The sequence below is a fragment of the Gopherus flavomarginatus genome, chromosome 3 (assembly GCF_025201925.1).
Source record: "Gopherus flavomarginatus isolate rGopFla2 chromosome 3, rGopFla2.mat.asm, whole genome shotgun sequence".
In the NCBI taxonomy this organism is placed as follows: Eukaryota; Metazoa; Chordata; order Testudines; family Testudinidae; genus Gopherus; species Gopherus flavomarginatus.
The window spans coordinates 136793866-136805876 of record NC_066619.1 but is presented as its reverse complement, the minus strand read 5'-3'; the positions used below and the strand labels follow the sequence as shown (position 1 = coordinate 136805876).

At 42.3% G+C, this 12011-nt stretch overlaps 2 protein-coding genes across 14 annotated transcripts in view; one reads left to right on the top strand and one right to left on the bottom strand.

Annotated features, from left to right (window-relative positions):
- The window catches only part of LOC127048436 (zinc finger protein 501-like), a 257068-nt gene that overhangs the window by 8997 nt on the left and 236060 nt on the right, over window positions 1–12011 (bottom strand). The window contains exon 3 of one of the 13 annotated variants that reach the window (XM_050948254.1): window positions 7733–7846. The exons of 11 other annotated variants lie outside the window; for them this stretch is intronic. In XM_050948254.1, the coding sequence (XP_050804211.1) occupies window positions 7733–7754 (22 nt within the window). In that variant the 5' untranslated portion in view covers window positions 7755–7846. Of the gene's footprint in view, window positions 1–7322; window positions 7405–7732; window positions 7847–12011 lie in introns of those variants that run through there. One more of the 13 variants, XM_050948256.1, reaches the window with a different exon arrangement.
- LOC127048433 (zinc finger protein 883-like) overlaps window positions 1–12011 on the top strand; it is a 291005-nt gene that overhangs the window by 135931 nt on the left and 143063 nt on the right. The gene's annotated exons all lie outside the window — the stretch shown is intronic.

The following is a 12011-nucleotide window of genomic DNA, read 5'->3' as shown; positions in this document are numbered from 1 at the left end:
CCCAAAACTGGTGGTTAACATGGAAGTTAAATTCACCCATCAGTCACCAACTGTGCTTCTGATACCCCACACTGGTTATAGAGAAACTGAAAAAAGACATCACACGGCCCCCTTTACTGCATTCCAGTTCTCTGACTCCCGATCAGCACCTCGGTCCGGCACCGTGAGAGTTTATTTAAAAACTGCTCACATAAAACAAGTGTTCTTCTGACCCCAGAGTCAGCAACATTACCAGGTCTGTATAGGTTTGGATCTTACCCAGAATACTTTGATGCCAGCCAATCCTTAGCTTCTAAACTAAAGCTTTATTATAAAAAGGAAAGAAAAAGGAAGTTGTTTGTCATGGTACAATTCCCCACTCTGAACCTTAGCGTCCAAAAGATGAGGTACCAGCATGAATTCCTCCAAGCTTAATCACCAGCTTAGAACCTGTAGCGCTGCCACCAAACAGGAATTCCAGTGCCTGGTACACTCTGGTCCCCTCAAAACCTTGCCCAGGGGACCCCCAAGACCCAGACCCTCTGGATCTAAATACAGGGAAAGTAAACCCTTTCCCCCACCGTCGCCTCTCCCAGGCTTCCCCTCCCTGGGTTTCCCTGGAAGACCACTGTGATTCAAACTCCTTGAATCACAGAACAGAGAGGAAAATTCACCTTCCTCCCCTCCTTCTCTTTCCCTCTCCAAGACTCTCCCTGAGAGAGACAGTAATCCTGACACAGAGAGAAACCAGCCTCTCTCTCCCCATTCCCTCCTTTCTCCCCACCAGTTCCCTGGTGAATCCAGACCCAGTCCCCTGGGGTCTCACCAGAATAAAAAAAAACAATCAGGTTCTTAAACAAGAAGAACTTTTAATTAAAGAAAGAAAAACAATAAAAATTATCTTTGTAAATTTAAGATGGATTAGGTACAGGGTTTTTCAGTTATAGACACTGGGAATATCCTCCCAGTCTAAATATACAACTACAAATTAAACTCCTTCCAGCCAAATACACATTTGCAAATAAAGAAAACAAACATAAGCTTAACTCACTATCTACCTAGTACTTACTATTTGGAATCTATAAGAACCTGTATCAGGGAGATTGGAGAGAAACCTGGTTGCACGTCTGCTCCCTCTGAGCCCCTAGAGTGAACAACAACTAAAAACTAACAGCACACACAGAAACTTCCCTCCCTCAAGATTTGAAAGTATCCTGTCTCCTGATTGGTCCTCTGGTCAGGTGACAGCCAGGCTACTGAATTTGTTAACCCTTTACAGTCAAAGAGATATAAACTACTTCTGTGCTATTAACTTTTCTTATGTGTTTATGACATATGTGTTTATGCCATTTTAACAATGTCATAAACACATAAGAAAAGTTAATGGGAACACAGTTTATGGGGAAACAGTCAGATGCATTCAGAAATCTATATATCTGGTTCTTAGCAGTATTGGTAATAAAGGTAATAACTGGAGATATACCAATCTCCTAGAACTGGAAGGGACTTTAAAAGGTCATTGAGTCCAGCCCCCTGCCTTCACTTGCAGAACCAATTTTGGCCCCAGCTCCCTAAGTGGCTCCCTCAAGGACTGAATTCACAACCTTGGGTTTAGCAGGCCAAAGCTCAAATATCCCTCCCTCTCAGATGAGTGAGTTTCTGGCTTGAAAGGCTCTCTGGTACACATCAACATCAGTTTGTAGAGAAGTTGCTCCAGAGATAGGAAGAGGGATTGAAGACAAAATGGAGATGATGCAGCTGCCCTTTATATTCATAGACTCACAGGTCAGAAGGGACCAATATGATCATCTAGTCTGACCTCCTGCACAGAGCAGGTCACAGAACCCTACCCATCCACTTCTTTAACAAACCTCTAACCTATGTCCGAGTTATTGAAGTCTTGAAATTGTGGTTTGAAGACCTCAAGCTGCAGAGAATCCACCAGCAAGTGACCCATGCCCCACGCTGCAGAGGAAGGTGAAAAACCTCCAGGGACTCTGCCAATCTGCCCCGGAGAAAAATTCCTTCCCGACCCCAAATATGGTGATCAGCTAAACCCTGAGTATGTGGGCAAGATTCACCAGCCAGTACTCAGGAAAGAATTCTCTACAGTAACTCAGATCCCGTCCCATCCAACATTCCATCACAGACCATTAGGCAGACTTATCTGCTGATAATCAAAGATCAATTGCCAAAATTAAACTATCCTATCATACTATCCCTTCCATAAACTTATCAAGCTTAGTCTTAAAGCCAGATGTGTCTTTTGCCCTCACTACTCCCCTTGGAAGGCTGTTCCAGAACTTCACTCCTCTAATGGTTAGAAACCTTCATCTAATTTCAAGTCTAAACTTCCTAATGTCCAGTTTTTACCCATTTGTCCTTGTGTCTACATTGGTCCTAAGTTTAAATAATTCCTCTCCCTCCCTAATGTTAATCCCCCTGATATATTTATAAAGACCAAGCATATCCCCCTGCAGCCTTCTTTTGGCTAGGCTAAACAAGCCAAGCTCTTTGAGTCTCCTTTCATAAGGCAGGTTTTCCATTCTTTGGATCATCCTAGTAGCCCGTCTCTGAACCTGTTCCAGTTTGAATTCATCCTTCTTAAATATGGGAGACCAGAACTGCACACAGTATTCCAGATGAGGTCTCACTACTGCCTTATATAACAGTACTAACACCTCCTTATCTTTGCTGGAAATACCTCGCCCGATGCATCCTAAAACTGCATTTGCTTTTTTAACGGCCATATCGCATTGGCAGCTCATAGTCATCGTGTGATCACCCAATACTTCAAGGTCCTTCTCCTCCTCTGTTGCTTCCAACTGATGTGTCCCCAATGTATATCTAAAATTCTTATGATCAATCCCTAAGTGCATGACCTTGCACTTTTCACTATTAAATTTCATCCTATTACTATTACTCCAGTTTACAAGGTCATCCAGATCTTCCTGTATGATATCCCGGTCCTTCTCTGTGTTAGCAATACCCCCAGTTTTGTGTCATCCGCAAACTTTATTAGCACATTCCCGCTCTTTGTGCCAAGGTCAGTATTAAAAAAGTTAAATAAGATTGGTCCCAAAACTGATCCTTGAGGAACTCCACTAGTAACCTCCTTCCAGCCTGACAGTTCGCCCTTCAGTATAACTCGGAGTCTCTCCTTTAAGCAGTTCCTTATCCCCTTACAATTTTCATATTGATCCCCATCTTTTCCAATTTAACTAATAATTCCCCATGTGGAATCGTGTCCAATGTCTTACTGAAATCGAGGTAAATTAGATCTACTGCATTTCCTTTGTCTAAATAATCTGTCACCTTCTCAAAGAAGGAGATCAGGTTGGTTTGGCACGATCTACCTTTTCTAAAACCATGTTGTAATTTGTCCCAATTACCATTGACCTCAATGTCCTTAACTACTTTCTCCTTCAAAATATTTTCCAAGACCTTACGTACTACAGATGACAAACTAACAGGCCTATAGTTACTCGGATCACTTTTTTTTCCCCTTTCTTGAAGATAGGAACCATGTTAGCAATTCTCTAGTCATACGGTACAACCCCTGAGTTTACTGATTCATTAAAAATTCTTGCTAATGGGCTTGCAATTTCATGCGCCAGGTCCTTTAATATTCTTGGATGAAGATTGTCTGTGCACTCCGATTTTGTCCCATTAAGCTGTTCAAGTTTAGCTTCTATCTCAGATGTGGTAATATCCATCTCCATATTCACAATCCTGTTTGTCATCCTTCCATCATCCCCAAGCTCCTCATTAGCCTTATTAAAGACTGAGGTAAAGTACTTATTTAGATATTGGGCCATGCCTAGGTTATCCTTAACCTCTGCTCCATCTTCAGTGTTTAGCGGTCCCATTTCTTCTCTCTTTGTTTTCTTCTTATTTATATGGCTATAGAACCTTTTATTATTGGTTTTAATTCCCTTTGCAAGGTCCAACTCCACACGGCTTTTAGCCTTCCTCACTTTATCCCTACATGTTCTGACCTCACTAAGGTAGCTTCCCTAGCTAATCCCACCTTTCTTCCACTCCTTGTAAGTTTTCTGCTTTTTCTTAATCACCTCTCTGAGATGCTTGCTCATCCAGCTTGGTCTACAACTCCTGCCTATGGTTTTTTTCCCCTTTCTTGGGATGCAAGCTTCTGCAGTTGCGACTTAAAGTAATTCCAGGCCTCCTCCGCATTTAGATCCACAAGTTCTTCAGTCCAATCCACTTCCCTAATTAATTTCTTTAATTCTTTAAAGTCAGCACTTGAGAAGTCAAAAACCCTAGTCCCAGATCTATTTTTGTTTATCCGTCCATCTAGTCTGAACTGAATTAGCTCATGAGCACTCGAACCAAAGTTGTCCCCTACAACCATTTCTTCTATGAGGTCCTTACTGCTCACCAAAACCAAATCTAAAATGGCATCCCCTCTTGTTGGTTCTTCAGCTACTTGGTGAAGAAATCCATCTGCTATCACATCCAGAAAAATCTGAGCCCTATTATTCTTGCTAGCACTTGTCCTCCAATCTGTATCTGGGAAGTTAAAGTCTCCCATGATCACACATTTCCCATTAGTGTTTACTTCATTAAAAACATTAAAGAGGTCTCTATCCATATCCAAATTAGATCCCGATGGTCTGTAGCACACCCCAAGCACTATCTCAGGGGAGGCTCTAGTAGCTTTCTTTCCCAGTGTGACTTTTGCCCAGACAGACTATGTCTTATCCATTCCATCACTTATTTCTTTACAGTTAACCTCATCATTGATGTACAATGGTACTCCACCGCCACCTTTGCCTTTATTTCTGTCTTTCCTAAACAGCACATAGCCTTCAATACCTATACTCCAGTCATGACTACTATTCCACCATGTTTCTGTTATCCCTCTAATATCCAGTTTCAATTCCTGCATCAGTAGCACTAGTTCCTCCATTTTGTTCCCTAGGCTTCTCGCATTAGTGTACAAACATTTTATTTTTTGCCGTTTAGGTTCAGTGACATTCTTCACTCTGTTAGGCACAGACATTCTACCACCAGTATCACCTGTTAGTTTGGTATCAACACTACCCTTCCTCCTTATGTCAATTCTTCTGTCCATGGCAGTATCCCCTTTTACTTTGTTTACTTCCCTCTCAAGGTTAAATTCCAGCCTGGAGATCACCTGAACATCTCCCAACCATCTCCCCCAAATTCCTAGTTTAAACACTCTTATCAGTTGGGCGAGCTTCCATCCTAGAAGTCTATTTCCCTCCTTACTCAGGTGAAGTCCATCCCGAGAGAACAGTCTTCTGTCCGTAAATGCTTCCCAATGACAGTACATCCCAAAGTCTTCCTGATAGCACCACTGCCTGAGCCATCTGTTGATTGCTATAATCTTGTCACACCTTTGTTGCCCTTCTCTAGGAACCGGCAGAATTCCACTGAAGATCACCCGAGCCTCAATTTCCTTAAGCGTCTTCCCCAGTCTGGCATATTCTCCCTTCATACGTTCCAGCGATAATCTAGCCAAATCAGTCGTTCCCACATGAAGGACAATCAGTGGATTCTTTCTCACTAGGATCCTTTTCAGCCTCAGGTCCACATCCTGTATCTTAGCACTCGGCAGACAGCACACCCTTCTGTTCTCCTGATCAGCTCTGGTTACAGGCCTGTCTATTCTTCTCAGTAAGGAGTCTCCAATCACGTAGACCTGCCTTTTCCTAGTGACAGTGTGATTCTCTGGTCTACCCTCTGCACCCACTGGCTGCAAGTCCTCTCGATTCCTATTCACCCTTGCAGTCCTCCTGGGGCTGATATTTGGTGTTGCTTCCATTGACTCCTCCCCTCCTCTTGTAGGACTATCAGCTCTTCTCTTTTTCCTTGTCCTCTCTCCTTCAGCGACCACCTGCTGTGCCCCTTCTTCATTTTCCAACTCTGCAAACCACTTCCTGAGTTCTATTTCTCCTTCACTGGCCCGTCTTTTCCTCTGCCTGGTTCTCTTAGTCACATGCTTCCACTGTCCACTGTCCTCACCCAGCAGTCTCTCCTCTGAATTCTTTGGTCCTGCTTCCATCTGCACGGCTGAGCTTATCCCTTCAGCCCCCTCGTGTCTGTGTTCCATCATCTGCTCAAACCTCCTTCTAAATTCAGAGTTTCCACCTGCATCTCCAGTTCTATTATCTTTTCTTCCATCAGCTCTATCAGGCAGCACTTCACGCAGATGAAACTCTTTTCAGGTACCCCCTCCAGGATCATGTACATGCCGCAGCTTCCACATCCAGTCATCCTCATTGTGTCTTTTACTGCTGCCTCTGTATCAGTCACAGCCTTCCCACCTAGTGCCTGGTAATCCAAGACACACAACACAAACCCCCCAAGAGGCACCGGAACACTGGCAAACCACCACCCACTCCCTTAACTAGCCTGTGGGTTCCTCTGTCTTCGTCTCCCCCGCAACCTCCCCCTGTAAACTCCCTCTGAAACTCCCGTTTCCAGCTCTGTTTGCTGGCTGCTGTGCCACTGCCTGACTGGCTGGCTACTTTTATAGGACCCCTAATCAGCTAAGCCCACCGCCTAATCAGGGCTCAGCTGCTCTCCCAGCACACGGCCCCTAGCAGCCTCCTTTTGCCAAGTGGCTTCTACTTCCTGTGTCTCAAACACAAGCTTCACAGCACATGGCATGGAAAAGCCTTGGAGGTCTCAGTACATAGGCATACCCCTGCATGTCTTGCTGACTCAATAGGTGTATCCCCTTGATCCTTTCCATGGGTTCATTGTACAGCTGATGACCCCGGATGGGCCACTGAACAGGCTGGGCAGTGCTGATGCCAATATGTCTGGGGGTGTCACTCAGAAAACCTACACAAGTCTGGAATACAGACATACCCTACATATCTATAACTCACAATACAAAGATAGAAACAAGATTATCAAATGAGGAAAATCATAACATTTTCATTGACACCTTACATGGCATATCTAGCATGATTCATTGCAATTTCATCATATTGGTATTTATAAAAAAATAATATAAAGTGTCTCTCAATTCTATTAAGTGACACTGTATGAACCAGTGAATTCCCAGGACCGGTTCCCCAGGTGTTTGAAGATGCCGAACACCTTTCTTGTGAGGTACTGAAATACCCACATATATGTTAGGAACACACAGACAGACACTGTGCAAGTCTGTGCCCCTATGTTCACTCTTCTAGAAAATTATGATCAATTTTGTTCATAGTATGTGTCAGGGCTGAATCTCTACTCTGTCACTCTGAGTGCAGAAAGTGGGGGCCCGCCAGGATTCTAAAAATTAATTTGTGCAACTCTAGGCTTGTATTAAACCCCCAAAGTTACAGCTTTTCTCTGACCTTGGCTCGGTAAATGCTGCCACCACCCAAATTCAAAAAACTCCAAACCCTTGGACCCAGGAAGGAGCACTTGAGAATTCTTCCCTCTGGGGTGCCCTCAAGCCCTTTCACCTCCCCTCCGGGAAAGAGCTGAGAAAGAAGACAAAGGAAATTAGCTGTGGCTACCAGATAATCAACAACATGCACGAACCTCTTAGGACACCATAAATCCAATCCTGTTCTTAAAAGAGGTAAATTTTATTAAAATTGAAAAGGAAAACAATACATCTGGAACTTAGGCTTCGGCTAGAAACAATTTTTGCACGCACTCAAAATAGCTTTCTTGGGGGTTCAGCTTAAAGCTTAGAAGCAAACAGAAGCATCTGAGATAGCACAGAGGAGCTCCAAAAGCCACAATAAAAAATATAAACCTGATTGTGTCTGTCTAAACATTCTCTGTCCAAATCATTTCTTCTAGGTATGGAAGATGAATTTTCAAACCTGCTTCAAGCCATACACAGCATTGCTACTCTGTGTCGACTTCTCTGCAGAACAGACAGACAAAGGGAAAGTTACTGTCCCATTTAAAAAAGTTCAAGCCTTTCCATTGGCTCTTTTAGTGAGGTGCCCACTCCTTTTCTTTTACCTGTGGGCTTGTTAACCCTTTACAGGTAAAGCAAGCAGAGAAATCACACCAACAAGGATTTTACAGCAATCTGGCTGGCTGGGTGTTTATAAAAGAGAGATCCCTCCCTTCCCCTTCATTTATCACTGTATGGCTTGTGAGGTAACATTTGAAAAGACAATCTACTGAATACCCTCCTTAAAATGTGTAACAACATTGTATGTAAAGTGATGTGATTTTATGGTATGATATTACTGAAAAAGTTGCAACCCTAACCCTAAGTTCTTCAGAGACAGCAAGGCAAACAGCTGGTCAAACAGCCATTCTTCAGGAGGGGGAAGGTGTGAAGAAGACATGTACATTCCATCACAGAGACCACTTGAAGCTCCTATCTACGACAGCCTGTCACCATGACTCAGCTGAGAACTGAATTTGTTTCTAGTACAAAGGACTGAATTATAAAAAAAGAGGTGAGGAAAATGCATGAGACACTCTCTTCTCTTTCCCTCTGCTTATGACATCTCCTGAAGAACTGAATGTGGGCAGCAGGGGCAGGTTAGAGGGATTCCTGGCTGAAAGGAAAGCCAGCCTGTCTCAGCACATGGTAAGAGAAACATTCGTTTTATATCCGGTTTAGCTTGTTAAGTTAAACATTAGTTTGCGTTTTCTCTTGCATTTCTTTTGTAAACAAGTCTGACTTTTATGCCTTATTACTTGTAGTCACTGAAAATCTTTTTTTTTCCCCCATAGTTAACAATCTTAGTTTATTGTTTTATCTAACCAGTGTGGTTGGATTAAAGTGTGTTGAAAACTCTATTTGGAACAACAACCCTGGTGCATGTCATTTTCCACAGATGAAATAAGATTTCAGATGAGCTCCCATTGTTCAGTAGTGTGCTGGACAGGACAAGATGCACATGTCTGGGAGCAGAGAATTTTCTGGGGTTCTCCTGTTGGGTACTGTAATTCGGGAGTCACTGACTAGCAGCACCCAACACTGTATAGCTGGCAGTAAGTTACATGCTGGAGACTGTGTGTTAACTGCCCTGGAGTGGCTAGTCTCACAGTGGAGCAGTGTAAAAGGCACCCCAGCCTGGGGAATTGAGGGGACACAGCTGTTCAACACTCCAGATTGTACTATGCTTAATGTCACAGACACTCAATTACAAAGTCTCCTAAAACACACAGAAAATAAATCCACATCCCAAAAATCAAAGTCTCCAGACAGACGGCAAGTCTCTCTAGCTCTGCTTCTTGCTGACAGACAGGTCCAGAGACAAAGAGAGAGTCCCAGGGAAGCGTGGGACTCAGTGGAGAAAGGAAACAGGAAAGGCAGGGATATCGTTGAATGTAGGATCTCAGTAGTACTAGATGTCAGGGTAGCACATAGTGCAGCCCATTGGAAAACATAATCCCAAATAGATATATAAAATGATGGGGTCTAAATGAGTCATTTTCATTGATTTATAAAAGGGCAATAAGATATTCTCTGTATTATTGTCTAACCCTTTTTAAAGGATTCCTAATATCCTGTTAGCTTTTTTGACTTCTGCTGCACACTGCTGGATGTCTTCAGAGAACTTCCCACAATGACAAAAGATCTTTTTCCTGATTAGTTGTAGCTAAATTAGCCCCCGTCATATTGTATATATACTTGGGGTTATTTTTTCCCACGTGCATTACTTTACATTTATCCACATTAAATTTCATTTGCCATTTTGTTGCCCAATCACTAGGTTTTGTGAAATCTTTTTGAAGTTCTTCACAGTCTGCTTCGGCCTTAACTATCTTGAGCAGTTTAGTATCATCTGCAAACTTTGTCATCTCACTGTTTACCCCTTTCTCCAGATCATTTATGAATAAGTTGAATAGGATTGGTCCTACGACTGACCCATGGGGAACACCACTAGCTACTCCTCTTCATTTTGAAAATTTACCATTTATTCCTACCCTTTGTTCCCTGTCTTTTACCTAGTTCTCAATTCATGAAAAGATCTCCCCTCTTATCCAATGATAACTTAATTTATCTAAGAGCCTTTCGTAAGAGACCTCGTCAAAGGTTTTCTGGAAATCTAAGTACACTATGTCCACTAGATCCCCCTCGTCCATATGTTTGTTGACACCTTCAAAGAACTCTAATAGATTAGTAAGACATGATTTCCCTTTACAGAAACCATGTTGACTTTTGCCCAACAATTTCTGTTCTTCTATGTGCCTGATAATTTTATTCTTTACTACTGTTTCAACTAATTTGCCTGGCACAGACGTTAGACTGACCGGTCTGTAATTGCCAGGATCGCCTCTACAGCCCTTTTTAAATATTGGTGTTACATGAGCAATCTTCCAGTCATTAGGTACAGAAGCTGATTTAAAAGACAAGTTACAAACCATAGCTAATAGTTCCCCAATTTCACATTTGAGTTCCTTCAGAGCTCTAGGGTAAATACCATCTGGTTCCGGTGACTTGTTACAGTTAAGTTTATCAATTAGTTCCAAAACTTCCTCTAGCGACACTGCAATCTGTGGCAATTCCTCAGATTTGTCACCCACAAAAGGTTTGGGAATCTCCCTAACATTCTCAGCTGTGAAGACTGAAACAAAGAATGCATTTAGTTTCTCCGCAATGACTTTATCGTCTTTAAGGGCTCTTTTTGTATTTCAATCGTCCAGGGGCCCCACTGGTTGTTTAGCAAACTTCCTGCTTTTGATGTATTTAAAACTTTTTGTTATTACCTTCTGAATTTTTGACTAGCTGTTCTTCAAACTCCTTTTTGGGTTTTCTTATTCATTTTTACACTTAATTTGGCAGTACTTATGCTCCCTTCTATACACCTCACTAGGATATGACTTCCACTTTTTAAAAGATGCCTTTTTATTTCTCACTGCTTCTTTTACATGATTAAGCCAAGCCACAGTGGCCCTTTTTAGTACTTTTGCTGTGCTTTTTAATTTGGGGTATACATTTAAGTTGGGCCTCTAATATTGTGTCTGTGAAAAGCACCCATGCAGCTTACAGGGATTTCACTCTAGTCACTGTAACTTTTAATTTCTGTTTAACTAACCCCCTCATTTTTGCATAGTTCTCCTTTCTGAAATTAAATGCCACAGTGTTGAGCTGTTTTTCCCACCACAGGAATGTTATATTTTGTTATATGATGATCACTATTTCCAAGCGGTGTTATAGTTACCTCTTGGACAAGATCCTGCGCTCCACTCATAACTAAATGGAGAGCTGCTTCTCCCCTTGCGGGTTCTTGTACCAGCTGCTCCAAGAAACAGTCATTTAGAGTATCGAGAAATTTTGTTTCTGCATTTTGTCCTGAGGTGACATGGACCCAGTCAATATGGGGATCATTGAAATCCCCCACTATTATGGAGTTCTTTATTTTGATAGATTCTCTAATCTCTCTTTGCATTTCATCCTCACTATCACTGTCTTTGACAGATGGTCAATAATAGATTCCTATTGTTATATTCTTATTAGAGCATGGAATTACTATCCATAGAGATTCTATGGAACATGCAGTTTCATTTAAGATTGTTACTTCATTTGAGTCTACATTTTCTTTAACATACAGTGCCACTCCCCTCTCCATCCCCCGAGTATGACCTGCTCTGTACTTCCGATATATTTTGTACCCTGGAATGATTGTGTCCCATTGATTGTCCCCACTCCACCAGGTTTCTGTGATGCCTATTATGTCAATATCCTCTTAACACGAGGCACTCTAATTCACCCATCTTATTAGTTACACTTCTAGCATTTGTGTACAAGCACTTTAAAAACTTGTCACTGTTTATTTGTCTGCCCTTCTCTGATGTGTTAGATTCGTATGTGTGTGAACGCTTCTCGTCTGATCTGGCCTTTACTTTATCCTCTTCCAGCCTCTCTTCCTGACTAAAACTAGAAAAATCTCTATCATTACACTTTCCTCTAAGAGAAGTCTCTGTCTGATCCACGTGCTCCTCTGCAGCCATTGGCTTCCCCCTCCCCCCCATCTCTTAGTTTAAAAACTCCTCTGCAGCCTTTTTAATGTTCAGTGCCAGCAGTCTGGATCCACTTTGGTTTAGGTGGAGCCCATCCT